The following is a 21,009-nucleotide window of genomic DNA, read 5'->3' as shown; positions in this document are numbered from 1 at the left end:
AGGAGGGGACCATGGGCTCTGCAGCCAGGTTACAGCCTGAGCCCCAAGTGGGCAGTGGATCCCAAGACCCCGGCAGGGGGGTGGGAGAGGGGTGAAGCCAGTCTGACCCTGGAGGACTGATTCCCTCAGTGTCCTCGCCTCGCACTGTGACTTGCTATACCAAATTGCACCTGCGGCTGTGTCTTCCTGCACCGAACAGCCACAGTCCCCAAGAGCCGTGTGGGGCCTGACTGCCCGTGAATCCAAGTGTCTTCCCTGGGCGGCTTCAGAGTGGCCCAATCTTCAATCTCCATTATCAGCGGGGAGAATCACCTCAGCTTTTAACTTCTCTCCACACAGGGGGCCTGGGTGGCTCAGTTGGTTAAGCATCTGACTCTTGATTTCAGCCCAGGTCATAATCTCACAGTTGGTAGGATTGAGCCCTGTGTGGGGCTCTGCACTGACAGCATGGAGCCTGCTTGGGATTCTCTTGCTCTCCCTCTCTCTCTCTACACCTCCCCCCACTCATGTGTGCTCTCTTTCTCAAAATAAATAAATAAAACTTAAAAAAAATTTTTTTTAATGTTTATGTATTTTTGAGAAAGAGAGAGACATTGTGTCAGCAGGGGAGGGGGAAGAGCGAGAGGGAGACACAGAATCCAAAGCAGGCTCCAGAGTCCAAGCTGTCAGCACAGAGCCCGACGCGGGGCCTGAACTCACCAACTGTGAGATCACGACCTGAGCCGAAGTTGGATGCTTAACCGACTGAGCCACCCAGGCACCCCAAATAAATAAAACTTAAAAACAAAAATAAATTTCTCTCCACGCAGCACTTCATCTCAGAATTAATGACCTGGATTCAGCACTGAATCTGTGGCCTGTTCCCCTACTTCACAAGAGGATCCAGCCCTGAGGGTGGGTCATTTTATGAAGCAGGGCAGTCCTATGGAACCAGGAAAGTAACTGCGACTGAATTATGGGCCTGTGCATTTCTCAGGCAGCCTGGGCCTCCAGGATTCACAGGACGTCATGTGAGGGACAGAAGAAACTGGTCACCAAGCATGCTGTAAATTCACTATGTGATCAAACCCAGTGATGGTCTGTAGACAAGGCCAGGTGCATATGCCGGGGACAGAAAAATAATACCTAATAAGTCTTTCCTCATGCCAACAAGAAAGATCAAACAGGCGCGGGAGGAGTGAGCAAAAACAAGGCAACTCAGGGTGCCCATCCGCTGAAGAGCTGGACTCACGGCCATGGAAGAATGGGGGAGACCTTCAGAGGACAGACATCATCCCTGGAGGATACAATAGCCAGGGTCAAGGCCTGCCTGGGAAAGGGGGCACCCTGCTGGGGGGCATTGGGAACCCAAGGAAGCAGTGAGGTAGGACTAGAAGAGAGGCAGGGTGGAAGGCTCTGATAGCACAATGCATCTGGAATGTTCTGTAGGCAGAGGGGGCCTTGCTGAAGGAGCTGGGGGCCGGGGTCAGTGGTGAGGTTGGATGCCGGTGTGGTGGGGGGACATGTGGCCTCAAGGAAGTGGGAGGTGAGTTATGAGTTATGAATAATGCCCTGGAAGGATCCAAATGAGGGTCATGGCATGGGGAAGCCACAGAGGCAAGAGGTCAGTGGCCTGGCCTGAGCAAGTAACTGTCATTGTTATTTCTGGTCTTGGGCTTATGACTCATAGGCCTATGCTACTCCTCCCCCAGCCTGCACCCCAGGTCCCTTCTGAAGGGACCATCTTTCCTCATCACTACTTCTCCCAAGCCCGAACCTACACCTGAGCTGTGACCACTTCCCTTTCCCAAACACTCAGAGCCAGCCAGTCAAGGTCAAGTTCCAAACCCCAGGCAGGCGCTCAAAGGAGCTGCTCTGGTGACAGAGTCCTGTGATGTGATCCTAATGGGTTTTGCCTGCACCCCAGCCAGTGGTCTAACTCGGGGACATCTCAGCACCTACCCTGTCCCAGCTGGGCAAGAAGGCCATGCCCCTGGGGCGCCTGGGTGGCTCAGTCGGTTAAGCGTCGGACTTCCGCTCAGGTCATGAACTCGCAGTTTGTGAGTTCGAGCCCCGCGTCAGGCTCTGTGCTGACAGCTTGGAGCCTGCTTCGGATTCTGTGTCTCCCTCTCTCTCTGCCCCTCCTCCCCTCACACTGTCATTCTCTCTCAAAGTTAAATAAACATTAAAAAAAAAAAAAAGGCCATGCCCCGGGAGCTCACTGAGGCTTCCCAAAGGTACATGGACAATTAGGAAGATGGTGCACAGAACTTGGAAGCGGGGACAGTTGACCCGACCCCAAGGCCAGGCCCCGCCTACTGTGTCCTCTTGCCCCTCCTTGCTCACACATTCACCTTCACAGGTGCACACAGGCACACAACGTTCACGCACACGAACACACACGTGATGAGAGTCACTCCGTGCGGGGCCTACAAGAGCTGCCGTGGGGCTTGGCCCGGATGTCACTGAGAAATGAATAACGAATGACTCTGGTTGCCCACGGGGAAGGATGTAGGAGGAGGGAGCAGAACTGTGTAAACGCCAGAATGAAGGAAGCAAGGCAAGGTTCAGAGGTGAGAGAGCAAAAGGAAGACCGGGAGGACGGAGAGCACGGAAAAGACCTAGAGGGAGAGCCAGAGGCCCGGCCCTGAGTCGGAGCCATCAGGAATCTGTTGGATGTGCCTGCGCGCCTACTGCCCCTGCCCTCAGGCAGCATACGGGCACAGGCATGAACACACAGGCACGTGTGAGTGAGCATGCTCACACGCACACCAAGGGAGAGAGCAGTGCATTTTTGACCCAAGTGTGACGGCGACAATGAGTGTTGCCTTCTGAGCACAAGCCTTGGAGGAAGCCCCAGTGGAAACCAAGATCACCTTTAATGTGCTTTTCAACTCGTATTGGGCTAATGAAATTTGAGAATCCTCAGAAATTCAAATCACCTGTTCTCTGAAGTTCAACCTTGGCAGGATTTGGGAGAAACATGTCCTGGATCCAGGACTGGCATTTGTCCCCATGTCCCCTCCCTTTGTGCAGAATACATGACCTCTGAAGGAGGCATGCCGCCCCTCTGAGGCTTGCTCATTTGTGCCAAGCGTTTCCAGGCTTTGACGAGCCTCCCCAGAAGTCCCGCCCCCTCAGCGCACCCCCGTGGGCCACCCACCCTGGGCTCCGCGTCACCGATGGACACCTCCCTTCTCTTGTTGTTGGTCTTGCTGTCACCAGCTGGTCCAGGTGAGCTGAGGCACCAGCCTGAGTGCCCCGGGCAACGGGTTCCGGGAGAGAAGCCCCAGACGAAATGCCACAGAAGATAAATTCTAGAAGGTCCCCTCTCCATGACCAGCAGGACTTTTTCTGATGGATCCAACCCCAGAAGGAATTGAGGACAGTCTTAAAAGCTAACACTCAGGTGTCAGGTACTGTCCTACGGACTTTACATATATTGATCCATTCAAAGCTAATAACAATGCAGTGAGGTAGGAACTATGATTAGCAGCCGCATTTTATAGATAAGCAACCAGAGTCAGAGAGAAGTTAGGTAAGTTGCCCAAGAGCACACAGCTAATAAGGGATTCAAACCCAGTCAAGGGTCTGGGCTCTTAACCGTCACATCAAACTGCCTCTTCATCATGTTTTCATTGAAAGCGATGACACTAACAGAGCCTGGCTTGACCCCGACCAGGAGCAACTCTTCCAAGCCTCTGGGGCCCCGAAGCAGCCACGAAGACTCCTCCAGATTCGAGGTGCAAAACTCAAAGCAGCCACCCTGAAAGTGGCAGGAATGATAGAGCCACGTGGCCCAAGAAACCAACACCAAGAAGGAGCATTCCCTTCAGGATTCGCCGGAATCCTTTGTCGGCCCCCCTGCGGAAGTTTGGCTCCAGCCCTCTGCCAGCTCTCTCCCCCACCCCCAGCGGGGAGAGGCAGATACAGACCAGGGCATGGGAGGGAGGCTGCACCCTGGGTTCTGGCTTACTTGAAGAAGTCTTCCTTGCAGTAGACGCTCCCGGCCCTGGAGAAGCACCTGTCCGCCAGCTGCATCTGGCAGTCTGCACACTTGAGGCAAGAGCTGTGCCAGTGTCTGTCCAGGACCTTCAGGATGAACTTGTCCAGGATATGCTGGTTGCAGCCGGCACACTGAGGGATCTCTGTGGGGAGAGGAGAGAAAGGCAGAGTGAGCCTTCCACACAGCACGGCTGACCGGACCAGACCCTGTGTGGATGCCTTCCTGTTCTTCACGATTCATGTCCCACTGGAGGGAAAGGACAGAACCCAGACCCTTAGGGCTGCCACGTATAATTGTGCAGGCTGTGCACTGCACAAAGGTCACTGGTCAACGAGGCACGTGGGAACTGAAATCCAATGCACCCAGTGTTTCCTATTAGGAGGGGAGATCCTCCCGGGGCCAGAATACTGTTTCTTTTGCAGCTATGTATCCCAGCCGCCTAGCACAGTGCCTGGTGCACACGAGTAGCTCCACAGATATGTATCACTACATAAATATTGGATCAAATCCTCTCTAAGAAGCTCACTTCGAAACAGTTCACCTGCTTCTCCCGTGCACTCCAAAATATCAACAAACCAAATCTCTCCGGAATCCTACATTCTTGATTCATATCATCTTTGTCGGTGTGATATAATTCAAAAGTATTAATGTAAGGGAACTGGCCTCAAAGCACAGGGGACAAAGTTTGAACACATCTATGTAGAAAGAAAGCTCTCTCCAGTTCTAAATCATTTGTGTCTCAAACCTGTAGACAGGCTATGGGGACACTCACTAAACGACATCACCGTGTCAGACACACAAATGTCAGTGTTGGGCACAGTAACCCCCAAACCCAGTCTGTTCCCCTTTCTGGCCTCAGCAGCTACCAACATTTGCCTGAAAGTCAGACCCACTAGATGCCTTGCCCTTTGACCCCATTCTCACACCAAAATGCCCCACGGAAACTACAGGAACCACAATGAGACAGAGATGCATGGGTCTGGACATTTGCTACCTGTCCCAGGGCATATGGCATTTTTTTCTATCTCTGAAGTTTTCCTCTTTGACAAAGAAAATGTTCAACCAACCAGCTACCAAGTTACTTACCAAACAGTTCTGATGTCCCCAGCAAGGTACTAAGCACACAGGACAGCAACAGGAATCTCCATCAAATAAGGGGGGATGGGTAGGACACAGGGTGGGACCATGGATTCTGGAAGCAGCCTGCCTGAGTTTGAACCCTGGCTCTGCTTTTTAACCTTCCACAAATTACTTGGCCTCTCTCTGCCCGGTTCTCTCATCTGTAACAAAGAGGGGTGGGGGTGATGATGACAGAAGTCCCTGGGAGGATTGTTATGAAGAGTAAGTGAATCAATACTGTAGGACAGGGCCAGTATCCAGTAGGTGCTCAATAAAGGTTTGCTGTTACTAGGAGATAATTGCAGTAAGTGTGTGTTGTGTGTGGTGCTGCTGTGGCTGAGGGGAAGGAGAGTTAGGGACCCACGTTCATGCGCTTGATCTCATTGATCGAGAATCGCTGCACAGATGTCCCCACGCTCCTGTGGAGGCTCAGATTGTGTCCGCAAGACAGGGAGTGCTCCTCCCACTACAACGACACCCCTGCCTCTCTCCGGGACCATCAGGACTGGCGTCCCTGGAGCAGCAGGAAGAAGTCCAGGAGCGGGGGGGGGGGGGGGGGGGGGGGGGGCCTTAGCAGTGGAGACATCTGGATAAGCAGAGAGGAGACTGAGGAGCGAGGGGTGCATGACCAGGGGCTCCCGCCGTGTGACAAGGCCAGCCTGCGAGGGGTGGGGGAGGGGGGACGACTCGTGCAAAGGCGCTCACGCAGCGCGCGGGCGCGGTTTCTCCTGCCCGCGCGTTGGCGTTCGGAGCCGCTGCGGCCGCCAAGCCGGGGGCTGGAGGAAGGCGTTGTGTGTGGAGGAGCACTGCTCTGGCACCATTTTGCACGCGAGGGGAGCGAAGACCGAGGCCCTCGCGCACGGAAGTGGCTCGAAGATCGGCAGGAACCCGTGCCCACCAGCCCGTCCCAGGTCCCAGACCGTGTGCAACCGTCTGCCCGCTGAGCACCGCCGCCCGGGGCCATCGGGGACGCGGGGACACGGCCCGCTAGGGGCATCTTTGTGTGAGCGAACGGCTGAGTCCGAGGGCCGGGTACCCCGCCGGTGCCCGCGATTGAACCCTAGGAGAACCCGGACGGAGAACCGTCCTCTGGGCGCGGGGAGTGCGCCCGCCGGCTCCCTCCCGCACCCCGCCCGGCTCCGCGGCCAGAGGGCGTCGATTCCCACCCAATTGTTGTCTGGCCTTGTCTCCAGGAAAGATACGGCTGTATTTCTCCTGCCCTGCCGGCCGCAAATGCATGGGGATGAGGGCGAGGATGTGTGCTCATAAAATTTATTTCGAGCTAGGTATCTACCGGGAGCCTTAATATGATGAGTATTCAAGAGAGAATACATTAAGGCTAATGTATGCAGGGAAGGGCGGGCAGGGGAGTTTTAGAGGCTCGGAAACGGAGACAACATCACGTTTAGGAACAACACTAAAAGCAGACAGACAAGCCATCTCAGCCTCCGGCTTGCAGGGATGCTCCCTGCTGAGTCCATCTGTGCTGCCCAAACTGGGGGTTCTCAGCGGCCTTGGGGCCAAACTGGGGTCCTCGAGTTTGGCAAAAATGTGAGGGCCAAACCAAGGTGATTTTTAAGTTAAAAAACAAAACAAAAACACACAAACAAAAAAAACGTCTCACGCTGTATTCCAATGTAGATTTTGAGAGGGGAGTGGCATTTTTAAAAACAAAAGTAACCTAGAAATGATTTAAGAGATCCATAATATACCAGTAATGGTAAAAGCAGACATCAAGAGCCTGTCGTGAACTCTGCCAGGTCCTGGGTGTATATTACGTCAATAATCTGTACAAACTGGTGAGGAAGGTGTTGTTATCCCCATTTTACAGATGACAAAACTGAGCCTTGGAGAGGTGAAGCAAAGTGCCCCAAGTCCCACAATGGGGTAACGGGGATTTGAACCAGGAGCCTATGCTTAAGGTTGGCTAAACCCAACCTGAGAGCAGGAGGGATCTGGACATGCCTCACCTGGCTGGCTCTACCCTGTCATTTTATGGAGGGGAAATGGAGGCAGAGAGGTAGTCTCAAAGCTGCTCTGTGTCCAGTGACAAGGGAGTAGATGAGCCGCCGGCCTCTGTTGCTTCTTAACAATTGGGCAGATGGAAATGTTTGAGACATAGATTTAGATCCTTTGGACAGAGGATGCATGTGTTGTATGGGACGGACACCGAATGCCCCGAGGGTGGGAAGTAGGAGCCCCTGTCCTGCTGATCCCCTCCACCCAGCTGCAAGGTGCCAGCTTGTTGATGGCATCTGTCAAGTTCAGATTCATCCCTGCCTGTGAGGGGGTGGAGACTTGTGAACTCAGATCCCACACTTCAGGTGACAGCACTCCATGTAATTATTTTGATTAGTGTGAAATGTAAGCTATCTAGAAATCTTTCCAGGAGCAACAACACGAGCCTTTTTTAAAACCTACAATAAATTATTATTTTTAAATTCAGAGAGCCTGAACAGGACAGAGATTATGTAGGTCTCGTACCAGAAATTAAGTTGTAACCAAAATTTCCAAGGAGCCAGAAGATTTCCAAATCCCCAGTAAATTCGACGTACTTTTTATGCGGTGTTTGACATCACAAAATTCCACCTTCAAAACTGGTATTTAAGCAGGCCCTTGGAGTCACTAAGACAAAATTTAATCTATAAACTCAGTTCCTGATTATGAAGAGTCATCTCATTTTAAATGAAAATTTTTATGTTATCCACACACAAGCGTTCTTTGGTGATGCTCTCTGCTGGGACTCTGCGGAGAGGAAGCTTGGTCACGAAAAGACAGCAAAGCCCGTGGAACAGCCAAGGAATCCGGGGAGATGCTGGATCACACAGTACAATACACTCCCCATCCGCGAGGCCCAGAATCTTCTCTCAGTCCTACAGAGTGACATGGCTCAAAGCACAGACCTAAACACAGGCAGAGCAGCTGTATAGACAAGCAGGCTTGCCTTGACACACTTGCTCGCCATGCAGACACCTGCACCCACACTCACATAAACACATATGCACATAGTCAGATATACACACATATCCGCACCTACTTAACAGTATACGCACAGACACACATGACACAAACACACATATGCGTCCTAACACACACAGAGAAACACACACGACCAAAAATGAACAAAGATACACCCTGAGACATACACAAAGGCACTCACACATACCACATTCACATAGACGCACAGACATACACATCATTGCATATACTTAGACACACACTTTTAACACACACACTCGCGGGTGCACAAGCACACATACACCACAGTACTTACACAGAGTCACACATACACATAAACCTGCACACACACGCTTCCTCACACACAGGCTGAGGCATCGCCGTTCTGGAAAAAAGCCAATTCTTCCGAAGTCGAGCTCTGTCTATGGAAAGGAAGCCATCTCTGAATAAGGGAGCTGTCCAACCTCGAGGCCGCGAGGAAAGCGGGCATTGAGTGATACAGGAAGCTAGGGCGAAGTGGAAACGTTTTGTTCAAGTATTCTTTTAGAAAACTCTTGGGAGAATTTGAAAGTTTTCAGTTCTGCTTGGAGTTTAGATCTTCAAATCTTTGGGTCTGCCAAACTGTTTATAATAAATCCCAGATCACAGTCTGCTAGACCTGGGTTCAGATCGGAGTCTACCATATATATGATCTCTGACAAACTGTTTACAGTCTTTGAGCCCCAGTTTCCTGACCTGGAAAACAGAGATGATAACACAGTCTCTCAGGGTTGCTGTGTGATCACTTCAGAGAATGAGTATAAAACACCTGGCCCCATAATACCATTGTCCAAGCTCAACGGCAGCTCCCTTTTCCATTCTCCCATGGCCAGTTGCCAACAAGATGAATTTATATACTTAAAGTACATTAAAATTATTTCATGTTTCATTATTTCTCAATATAATCTCCCCCTCCATCAATACCCTCCCCACACACAAAACACTCAAAACTCTCCTCCATCCCCTTAGTTCTAAAGCATCTGGAAGATGTATACCCCTTTCTAATCAACATAATCTCAGAGTATAAATAGCAGATAATGCAACATTACAAGGTTAAGTCTATTTGGCATAAAGAAATCTGGCAGACTCTCTTCTCCATAAAATGAGGGCAAATTTGCCAGACCTTGGTGCCCTCCCCATATGTCAATGGTGAGAACAGGGAGGCTAGGACCCCCAACCAGCTGAGCTCACTCCACTTCTGCCGTAATGTATGCAGGTAAGAGTGGATTGAGTTCAAATTAACAACTGAGGATTCGAGTGTTTTTCTTGGAGATATCTAAATGCCCAATGGAAAAGTGACTATTTCTTATTTGATAAGAAATGGCTAAAAACCTTTTCTTTGCCCATAACCTTAATCTACTTCTTCATGAAGGGAGCTTATAAAACCCATAACATGATGCCCAGCCCTCAAATCACCTAAAGTCCTGTGGTATGGGCATGACGGGCTTATTTTTCAGAGTGGCCCATCGGAAGATGGGTTCCATTTTAAATCCCCAAATTCCTCCATTAGTGAAGTTTTAGAAAACTGGGAAGTAGGGGAGGTCAGTCGAAAGGTCTGATGTGGTCTGTGGTGGACCAAATTGCCCCCCTACAACTCCCCCTCCCCATGACATATAAAAAGTATTGTGCATTTTTATTCCCCACTCACGTTTCTTCATTTCCAAGAAACTGCTCTCAAGGAACCAGGGGCCACCCTGAAACATTTTGGAGACGGTTTGCGTGTGTTTGTTTGATCGATTTTAATTCTTTGAAAAATGGTGTTTTCTATCTCTCATCACGAAAGAACAACAAGGCGAGGAAAAACATTTTTTCCACCAGAGAGACTAAGGCTAGAAAACCACACTTGACAATAACTTCTAAAATGTATTGAAGAAAGTGCATCTTTCCGGGAAAATGAATTGGAATTTCAGATAGTTCTATTGGAACCATAATGCTGATGAATATCTTAATATTTTAAAACTAATTTATTGTGTGCTATTAGGAATAATGTTGTTCATTTAACCATGCCCCCAGATCAGATTAATATTTCTTAAAATTTGGACTTTGATGTTCCACCTTGGAGTCCCACGAGACTTTTTGACTGCCCTTTGGACAGAGTCCCTCTTTTTGTTTCACAATCTGACTTAACACCCTCATGCTCATGCCAAGGTGTCCCCGGCTTCTTTCAGGATAGGGGGCCAGCGTCTGTGGGAGACGCTTCTGGGGCTCCCGGTCCGCAGATCCCGGGACACTCCCAGTAGGCTCGGCCCCTCTTGGGACACCCAGGAGCACTCCAGCCAGTGAGGGCAGCACCATCTGCCAGTTGGGAACATCCTGGTCTTTAAGACTGCCCAGCTCTGAACTTTGTCAAGTACTTGCAAATCTGCTTGTGCATTTGCTCTTCCCAGAAACCCAGTAAAAGTGAGCATCTACACTTGAAAGAGCTTCCCTAAAGGGACACAGCTGGGGACAAAAACTGTGGGGACACAAACTGAGGCTAGAGGCTTCTTTTCGTCTGGGACAGGTTCTGGAGCTGACTGAAGACCAAAGCTTCTAACACAAAAGCCAGTGGCTTTCGCTCCAAACCCTTTTGCTCCAAACTCCAGAAGTGAGTGGTTTTTGAGCTCATCTGAAATAACATTTGGCCGATATATGTTTCCAAAAATACATGATTTTGTTTATATTTGTTAAGTTTCTTTACTGACTTAAAACTGAAAAAAAGAAGCCAAATGGGACTTAAAGAAAACACACATACAAGTGAAATACTGTGCAAAAATATTGTTTTTCTTAGAATTCTCCATTCCTTCCCCACATATAAGGGGGAGAAAACAACAGTCAGTGAATGGTAAACATTGCTGCCCATTATCTAAGGTTCCCAGAGTAAGAAGGAAGATGGTTTTAAAAAGGCAGGTTAGGGAAAGTCCGCTCTGTGGGGGCTTATTGATTTAGTCTGGGAGTGACTAATTCTAAAGTGTATCGACATATGACCACAGGACATACCAGGCATGGGACCATGCCTGCCAAAACTCAAGGCCAGCTTCTGGAATCTCCAACTCTAAGAATTCTAACAGTGATAGAGTTAAAATTAAATTGATTAAAAGTTCTAGTACTGGACACACATTTCAAGAATAAAGCTTTTCAATTCAAAGTTGCCACCACCACCACTGACAGGAGAATCCTGTTTTCTGGTCCCAACTCCCCTTTTAAATCACCTGACAATTGTGGTGGAAGGAACCGAGGATTAATTCATCTATGCAGTCCACGAACAGGAGGTCCAGGATGCAGTTTTATATGACAAATCATGACTCTGTGTGTCTGGGCTTCCCCCCCCCCCGCCCCCCCCCCCCCGCTGTCCTGGCTCTTTATTTCCCATCCTCCTATTAAGGACAATTTGTTTTTACTGAACAATTTATAGCTTCCTTTTTTTTTTTTCGTATTTTCCCCTATTCTGAACCCATGCATGTTAAAGAGACCATAACATAAATTTCCCAAATATTTTATACATTTCTTCATAACTTAGTAAGAATTATCTCATAAACAACACAACTGAAGCATAAAATTCCAATATTAATTCTTCAAAACTTAAGAAGCAAAGGTGCATTGGACATTGTAGTATTTTGTGATGGCAGTGAACTTAGAGCCACAACAATCCTGAGAAAACCTTAATAAAAAAAAAAAACCTGGTATTGCATTTAAGGTAAATCATATTCTGTATTAGAATTATATTTGCTTATATACTTAAAAAATACATCAACCTTCAAATGGTTCATCTCATTTCTAGTTTTTCCGTGTGTGTGTGTGTGTGTGTGTGTGTGTGTGTGTGTGTGGACAAATGACTAACAACTAGAAAAAAGTCAGAAAAGCCTTCTCATATCAGAAATGATCATACCTAATGTTTTTTGCCTCCACTCCTCTTTCAAAATCCTTCTCCCACCCAGATCCTACTTGTTTCCTTTGGTGGTTTGGGGTCCCTTTGACTACCTCTTTTGTTCTTTTTCTGCTCAGGCAGCTCAGAAAACAGTAACCTCTTCAATATATAAACATCAGATTCAAGAAGTATCCTGGAGACAATCTCGATGTTACCATTTTAAGGCTGAATGTGGATCACATTTTAATAGAAACAGTCCTGTAGTAAATAAAATACATAATGTAGATATGTATCTGCAGGTGTGGGATTATGTTCTAAATTAGATATTGACACAGAAATAATATTCTTCAGTAGGATATTGGATATTCTCAGTAATTGCAAATAAAACAGAAAAAGCCCATTAAACCATGACTGGCAGTCTACGGAAACGCTGTAGGCACATCTCTATTTCCACTCCATCTTCACATTTAGTCATTGCTAAATCTCCACAATGTATTTTTCTGATGTCTCATTCCGGAGCGGTATTCCATATGTTTGGCAATCTCTCCCTCGTAACAAGAAACTTTCAATTAATTTGGCTGCAAGTTTTGTCTCTGTTAAGCCATTCCCAGAACCAATCCCTTAACCCTCTAACATTATAATTAAAGTAAATTATACTTTAAAGGCATTTGGGGGTGAGATACCACAGTAAAACATCTGTGGCTAGCCCCAGACTGTCGGAGGGAGGGCAGGGGGGAGGGTGAGGAAATCTGAGAAAAGAAATCCACCAAAATAACAACAGGATTTAGATTTGCCTCCCAAGATGATTTTCCAATCCGCCGTTCCTACAGTTCACCCGAAGTACATTTTCCAAGGGAGAATCAATTCTAATTTTGCCAATTAAACCCAACCTGTCCACCTACTTCCAACAGTAGTGCCTCACAATGGTTGATTTGTGCTCCATTTTGATCAGGGCTCCTATAGAGCTTAGGACCTGAAAAAAGGTAAAATCTCATCTCACAGCAGCCTCTGTTTCAGGTGACTTTTCCCTACCACAAACAACAATAGCCCAGCTGCAAGGAGGCTTTGGCTCTGGACCCAGAAACTACCCTGCCTCCAAACACTACAAAAAAGAAGGTAAGGGATCCCACCACCCTGCAGCCGGTCAGAGAGTCAACCCCCAATAAACCCCCTGTGCTGTGAATTCATGCGTGTACCAGAGACCTCACAAAAGAAGGAAGAAAGAACTGGGGAAGGGAAGAAAGGAAGAAGAGAAAGAGAATGAGAATGAAGGCAGACATGTAAACCACGATGGGATTTTACTAAAAGCAGTAGACCCTGTTTGTTTGCTCACATCTGTGCCGTGGGCCTTGTTAACACTCATTCTAAGAGGGAAAAAAAGGCAGAAAATCATTACAAAAGTAAACTTGAACCCTTCCCCCTCCCGCCCCCATCATCTCCAACCCCAGTGTCTGGTTCTACCACCGCAAACTGCTGGTCCAGTCCGTTTCCAACCTTGCTTCCCAAAGTAGGTGGTATTATTCCTTTCACCCTGTCAACAGCTAAACTGGCTCCGAGTTTCTATGCATTCCGAAGCTTCCCGGCTCTAATCCTGATAAATTTCCCTAAATGAAAGCAATGACACAAGGACCCTCCATCGAAGGCCACCAACCCTCCCCAACCACAACTCTTCAATTTGGAGGAGACTAGTTTCCCAGCCAGAGAAATCCACCAAATATCCATCCTTGCTGACCAAAACAAGATGCTCAAAGCAGTCTTTTTAACAACCGGAGGGAAAGGTTAGTCCCTGTTAACTAATTTTCCATCCCTGGACAATTGCAGGTGCAACCCTCCTCCCCTTCCTCCAGAGCTGCCTCCTCAGCAAGGGTGTCCCTCTGGGTTCTGCCTGCTAATGCGGTGCTAAGTACTCACTAATTGACTGTAGCACACAGTGAACGGGCATGCAATCCGAGGCAAATGGGAAGTTAGGACAATGGGAATATTAGGACTTGAGGCTGTCTACACCTGGTCAGCGGGGGTCAGCAGGTCAGTGTTCAGAACCGAAGACGCCCCCCCGTGGGCCGTGTTTTGTCTACTCACTGGAAAGAAATTGTTTTGCCGGCTCCCTGCCTCCCTCGACCCCCACCTCACCTCCAGGAGGACTCGATTTTTAAAAAACGGACCGTGGTATTTTCAGGGCTGTAGGCGGTCTCCAAGCCGGCTTGAGGACTCGCGTTGGTCTAATCCCCAGAGCACTCAGACAACATTCTTGCCTTAACCCCCCGCTTTGTTTCTGGCGTGTCTAGAGGAAGGTACACCTAGCATTTGGTCTTCCTTCAACTTCCTGTAGTTCCCGGTTTTATCCCGTCCCGGCTTGGCTAATAATTCCTCTCCTTCCTGATTAGTTTCACCCTTCAGATCCCTTGAAAGGATATTCACTCTGCCGTCTAAAAAAAAACAAAAAAAAAAAAGTCCCGTCCTGGATGAAGCCAACCTCTGAGGGCCCCAGACTGAAGCCGGCGCTGGGCTCCCGCCCGCCGCGGCTTCCTCCGGCTTCCTCCGAAAGGCAGGTGCAGCCTGCGGCCGGCGCCCTTGCGCCTTTCCCGACACACTGTGGCACCAACTACACCTCCAGGTCGAATTTAATTTACTTCATCAGCTGCCCAGGTAGAGGCCTCATCTCCCTTGAGCCCGCCACGTTTCGAGGGCTCGTCGAGGTCCGCTAAGTGCTGGGAACAGGGCCCGGAGCTGAGGCTCGAAGGCGGGCACGGCGCTCTGGGTGCCCGGACCTCGCGGACCCGCTGGCTGCCTCCAGGATCCGTGCTGGAGGAGCCGCTCCCCAAATAGGAAAAAAAAAAAAAAAAATCCTTTCCAAGGATTAAAGTCCTGGAAAGGCTTGAGCCGCTGGAGTTGGAGTTTAGTTTTGTCTTCCCAAATGCTTGCTGAGAAATGAGTATGGGGAGAAAGAGAGGTTTTGGGGGTCCCTCGGCTGGGCACGCAGTCGACGCTCCCGCCTACCGCGCCTTTCCCCGCGGGCAGTCCTGCCACCGCTCCAAAGGGGAGCGGGAACCGGGTCGCGGGCTTGGCCAGTCCCGGCTCGCTCCGGCCCGCTCAGGATAGTCAACCGAGAAACGGACCCGGCAAGGTTGGATAGTGAAAGGGCCAAGGCGCGGGAATGCCGAATGGGGCGCGCAGTGGAGACAGAGGTCGTCCGCCCTTTGCCCCCTTCTCAGCCACGGCCTCTGTCTCGGGCTGCGGGACGTGGCGCGCGCAAAGCCGGCTCCCCCAGAAAGGCCATCCTGTCCGCACTGGCTTGCACTAGCAAGCCCTCCAACATCCAGGGCAAGCGTCGGGTGAGCGCACAGCACCCGCAGGTGCGCGGCAAACGCCTGTTGAAGGAATGTATCGCCAGTTTCCTGGGCCACCCAGGCTTGCGCCTACCCGCGGGGCGGAGGAGCTCTGCCCTGGTCGCGCCGGGGTCACGCAGGTCGCGCTCCCAGACCCGAGGACGCCGCTCCCGCCCAGCCCCGCCTGGCGCTGGTTTTCCACGAGCCCGCACTGCGGCCAAGCGAGGAAACAACTCGAGTTAGGTCCTGCTGCCTCTTCTCAGTCCCGACTTCCCATCTTCCCCGGACACTGGGGACCGCTCATTGCAGACCTTCGCCCCTCACCCGCCCCTTGTCCGGGTGAAATCGTTAATTCCGATCCCTGAGCGCACTGGGGTCGCGCGCTGCCAAGGAGGGCTCCCCTCCGCCTTCACTGTCCTCTCTGATCCAGACGGTGGAACGCGGGAGGCCAGAGCCCGCTCGCCCCTCGGATGTCCTCGGCCACCCGCCTCCGAAAACGAGGCGCCGCCGTGGTCACCCGGCTTTCTCCAAATTCCCTTCTGGGCGGTGCGAAGCTCTGGCCCGAGGCTGGGGTGGGATCCCCGGGGTTAGGGAATCTGAATCCCCAACCCGTAAAGGCCCGAATCTGCCGGCGGGGACAGCCACCCGTCTGACCTTTAAAAGTTGGCTCACGCCTGACAATATTTTTCTGACGTGGGGAAGATTTGTGGTGCCCGGGGCTGCTGTCTGAATTTCTGTATCGGAATCTGAATCAATCAATATCTCTCTCTGTCTCTCCATATATATAATACATGGAGATATATATCATATAATAAATTTTTTCTTGTTTTTCTTTCCGGCACCACCAGGGAAGGCAGGACTGGAAAGAAGCTCGAATCGCTGCTCCAGAGTTTGAAAGAACTCCTGGCCCCGGGGAAAGGAGTCCATTCCTTCCCTTAAGAAATGGACTGCAAAGAAGAGAGGTTCGGGGGCGGGGATTCTGACTCGATCGGTGCTGCGAGATTTCCCTCACGCGCCCTGGAAGGGAAGAAAGGGTGGTGGGGCGTCCTAGAGAAGTTCTTCACCCAGATCCTACCAAATACAAAATCAAATACCCTTTTCCCACAGCTTCAGGGTTCGCAAGAGCTGCAAGAAGTAGATATTTTAGGAGACAAGGGTGGGACGGGAGATGTCCCAGACATGTTACCCATCTATCACTCCGCGCCTGGACCTGGAGGATTTCCCCTTCCTCCCGCCCGGTGGGCCAGCTCTCCAGTCAGCAATCCGGGGGCCGTCGGGGGCCGTTGTCCTTTCGCTCGGTGCCCTGGGAGACTGTGTGGGAAACAGGCCCAAACCGAAGGCAAGGGGTGGATAAAATGCCACCTCCCTGTATGTCCCTTACTGTTCCGCGGCGTCTTGGCGTGCAAGAGGGGCCAGCAGGGCCCGAATGCGTGTGGAAACCGATGATTTCAGGGAGCAGACAGGTTCGGAGGAAGATCGGGAGGCGATCACCGCATCCAACGCTCCCCCACCCCCCCCCCCACGCCCTGGGTCGGGAGCTGTGAGAATTCAGACCTTGGCGTTCTACAGCCCGGAGGGAGGGGGAAGACCTTGGCATTAGCAGTTGGTGCCCAGAATTCCTGAGAGACCCGCGACCCTAAGTGTGGGCTAAGTAGCTGGGATCCACTAGCTTAGAACAGGGTCCCTTTCTGAACCTATCCACCTGGCTGGGGGAGGGGGGGAACACCCAAATTTTTCAAAAGGGTCCTCCGGACAATGCTGGATGTGACCTGGGCCGTGCTGGACGTGACCTCGAGGGTGCAGCCTCCTACTAACAGCCCAGCTGCCACCCAGAGTAAGGAGAGGGGGGGTTGAGTTCCTTAGAAAACACTGACCCCAGAGGCAGAAGCCTGGATACACGGCAACCGGGGAAGATTTAAGGTGGTGGGGCTCCACTTCTCTACCCCAGGTCGCTCCGGGATCATTCCCTGACTCCTCTCGCTCCATTCTTCCCGAGCTTTCTTGCCCCACGCTGATGCCCCTCAATCAGATGAAGATCCTCAAGCACCTCTCGAAAAGTCTGAGCCTGGTGTGGGCCCCATTGGGCTGCCCGTCGCTGTCGAATTGGCGATGCTCTTACCAGCCCTGGAACCCCACCTCAGGGAAGCAGGAGGGGGTCAACCACACTAACAAGTCCGCCCAGGATGGGGGGGTGGGGGTGGGGGGGTGGGCGGGTTGGGCAAAGAGCAAGCAAGAAGGCCAAGAGAGAATTTCTTACACTACTTGGTAATGTTTTCCATAAGGGAGTGTAACTCAGCCAAGCCCAAAAGAATATTCCCACTACAGGTGAAGCAAACTAGATTCAAATCCCTAACACGCCCCTATGAGGCCAGGGCACCAGAAGGACCCAGGATGGGGGATCTCCACATCTGTGCTCTGAAGTGCTCCATCTGTGGTGGCTCAGAGTGAAGAAATGAATATGTGTCTGTGTATGTCCGGCTGGGGGTGGGGGGACAACCCAAACCTTCCAGTTGTGGGGTTGGAAGAACCCTTGCGGGAGAGCCTTTCTGTTCTCTCCTCTCCCCCAAGGTTTAAACACTCACAGACCTGGGATGACCCTTCTCCCCTGAGGCCCAAGGGCATGCCCCCAACCCCCACCCCACCCGGAGTTCTTAGGCCAGTGGGCCTCCTGCCCCATAAAAGAGAATGGCGGTGTCTATGTGTGTGAGGGGACCACGCCCCACCTATGCCCAGTTCCCAGCACCAACAGCTTAATGGCCAGTAGCCGCATCTGCTGGAAGCGGGTATGTTCCATGCACATCCCCAAAGGAAAAAAAAAAAAAAAAAAGCTGGACTCCTAAATCTTCCTGGATTGGGCCCCTCATTTTTTACCATTGCCCCCTGCAACCCAGACCACAGAACCAGGACAAGACAAAAGGAAGGGCAGACCAACCTCTCCTGGTTGGGCATTGCCTCTGCTGGGCGCAGGGGACCAGAGTCCTGTTCTGCCTCACAGAGTTTTCTATGGTTGGAACCCCAACTCGAGCCCTGGTGAACTGTAGCTCTGAAAGCAAGCTCTAGGCATTTTAGGAAATTGAGTTTTTGAGGTGGAAATCAAAGTTGTCTCTGAGTAAGAGAAACAAAAAGTGAGACAATCTAAGAGTGTGCGCGGACCATCCTGGAAAAAGGCTGTCAGAGCAGTCTTCCCCCACCCTTCCTTCTTTGCGGTCCTGACAGTCCACCTAAGGACCACAACTATTAAAGCACAGACTTACCAGGTAACAAGGACATGAGTCACACACACGCCTTCTGCCCACTCACACACTCCCCTCACTCACGCAGAGCTACAATCGGCTTAAGGACTTGGAGCTCCTTTGCCAGCTTCTGTGGTTCTGTTTGTGCAGGGGCTGAGAACCCACTCCTTGCGCGTGGTGGGGTTGGGGCAGCAAGGGCAGCAGCGAACCCCCAATGCCTTCTACAGATACATCTAGGTCAGCAGTAAACTTCCCAAGACGCGGTGCCGATGTGGAACTGTTTGCCAACAGTTGACAGGAAAAGACAATGGATAACTGCAGGATATAGCCAAAAAACAACCTAAATCGGTTTGGGCGAAGCTATCCCCTTCTAGTTCCTTCTCAAAAACTTCCCAGGGAAGCCCAGGACGTACGCTCGCCACCCTGCCCTTTGAGATATGGTCCAAGCAGAATCCCTGCGGTGGAGAGCTAGGGCGCAGGAGGGCGCAGCCGTGCGCCCTAGTTCGTAGGTAGACACCATTATTTTATTTACTTAAAATAAACCTCGAGAACGTAGCTACCGCTCCACTAAAGAAATCGCGGGCGGAAGCAAAGCCCCTTGGCAAACGGAGTGAAGGAACCCTTCCCTCTCCACGGTGCCCAGGGGTGTTACGCAGAGCCCTCCAGCCTGCAGAGCAGGACTCGCTAGGAGCCCGCCGTGCGCGCGCGATGCCCCGGGAACTGCTCCGACCTCTGCATATATTCTCCATCGAAGACTCCGTTTGGGAGTGAGGGACATAGATAGCTTCCCTCCGGGAAAATGCCTGAGCGCGCAAACCCAAACACACACAGAGAGACCTGGGGATAAACACGCCTCGAGCTCCCTCGGTCTTGCTAGTTTCGGGCGCGGGAAAGAAAGTGGGTGGGCGAGCAAAGCGCCCAAACACCTAGTCTCTCCCCTTCCGAGTCTAAGCCATCCTGAGATTGTGTCCTCGTGTGCTCAAAGGCTGTGCGCAAAGACGAGTTCACAACTTCGTCCCGGTGCTTCTCCCTCCCCTGCATTCCTCGGCTAGCTGGAACATGGCGAGTCGACTTCACTGGGAGCAGGCAATCCCCGGCGGCGCAGGCTGCAGGCGCCGCCGGCAGCAGCGGCTGAGGACGCACCAGGCGCGCACGCCCAGCGCGCGGGGACAGAGCGTGTGGCCTGGGCTTCTGCGCCGCCAGCCCCGGGGGCGGGGGACGCGCTCTCCAACTTCCCGCCAGCTGGGGTGAAGTTGTACAGGCGGTACTTCGAGCTTTGACCGTCACCCCGGGAAGGAGGATGATTTACAGAGACCACCCCAGCCCTCAGGCCTGGCCTTCAGCTCCTTCCCATGGAGTCCCCAAACAGCACTCTCCCAGCGCTCCTAGAAAAGCAATGGGCTGGAGATGCGAGATTCGGTACCCACGGCTGACCTCGAGCACTATCGGGGGGCTTTCACTTTCGGCCCCAAAAGCCAAGAGCCAGGCCCTTTAAACGCACTCTGGCCAGTGCCCCTGCCCTGTGACCGCCTCTGCACCGGGGCCGGCGGCCCCTCGCCCCGCCCGGCCCCTCCAGTCCAGGCTACACGCAGCGTCCGACCCGCCCCGTACCGGCCAAGCCTGCTGGCTGTCTTGTTATCAAATTAAATCCGCGAGAAAGGGGGGTGTCTTACGTTGCATCGGCACACCAAGCATCTCCGGGAGCCCCTTGACAGCCCCCTCCGCGGGGACAGCTGCGCTCTGCATCATCTTGGAGCGAGAGCCAGGGAGTCGCAGTCTACGGAGATCTCTCTCGCTTAAGCTGGATTCAGAAATTTGAAAATAATAACACAAAACCCAACCAGGCCGCCGAAGTCACGGTGGAAGCCAGACCCCTCCGCCTCTCCGGGAGGATTCCACAGGCTGGCTGGCCCCCTCCCCCCGCCAGTCCTCAGTCTGTTTCAAATCCCTTTGATCTCGCTCTCCGGGGTAGGTGCACATCCCGGGTTGAGGAGACGCTGTTGCTGCAGCTCTGGCTTTTTTCCCCTCCTCCTTCCCCCGCCCGCTGCTCTCCCCCTCCCCCTCCACCCTTCGCGTGCCGGCCGCCCGGGAGGCCGCGGTCACCCAGGCATTTTGATTCATTCACACTGCAGGAACGGCCGTGACGTCGCTTTCCGCAGGGAGGCCCGCCCTTCAGCCAATCCCCACACCCGGCAGCGGGCCGCGGACCCGGGCCGGAGTGGGGGTCCCGGCGCCCCGAGTGTGGAGGGCAGGGCAGGGGGCGGGGCCGCATAGAACGGGGCGGGGCCTCGCGGGCCCTTCCCCCCCCCCCCCCCCTCACGCCCGCGCCTGGCCGTGCGGGCTCGCTCCCTGGGTATAAATACTGCGGCGGGTTCGGCCGCGGCAGCAGGTGGTCCTGGACGGCTGCGCCCAGGGCTTGTGGGTTTCCGCGGGTCTTGCGGGGAACCGGACCCGGCCTGAGGCTTGTGTCCCCACTGCCCCTCCATTCGGACTAAAGGATGG

General features: G+C 52.1%; 1 protein-coding gene across 1 annotated transcript in view; it reads right to left on the bottom strand.

The window, feature by feature from the left end:
- Window positions 1-20,493, bottom strand: part of LHX4 (LIM homeobox 4) — a 46,299-nt gene extending 25,806 nt beyond the window's left edge. Inside the window, exons 1-2 of the mRNA XM_025921128.2 lie at window positions 20,181-20,493; window positions 3,956-4,127 (exon numbers count right to left, since the gene is read on the bottom strand). Of these exons, the coding sequence (XP_025776913.1) occupies window positions 3,956-4,127; window positions 20,181-20,256 (248 nt within the window). The 5' untranslated portion in view covers window positions 20,257-20,493. The remainder of the gene's footprint in view (window positions 1-3,955; window positions 4,128-20,180) is intronic.
- Window positions 20,494-21,009: the final 516 nt, after the last annotated feature.

Source organism: Puma concolor, chromosome E4 (genome assembly GCF_028749965.1).
Source record: "Puma concolor isolate L17-30 chromosome E4, mPumCon1.1.hap2, whole genome shotgun sequence".
In the NCBI taxonomy this organism is placed as follows: domain Eukaryota; kingdom Metazoa; phylum Chordata; class Mammalia; order Carnivora; family Felidae; genus Puma; species Puma concolor.
The sequence above is the reverse complement of the archived record's forward strand: the minus strand, read 5'-3'. Positions and strand labels throughout refer to the sequence as shown.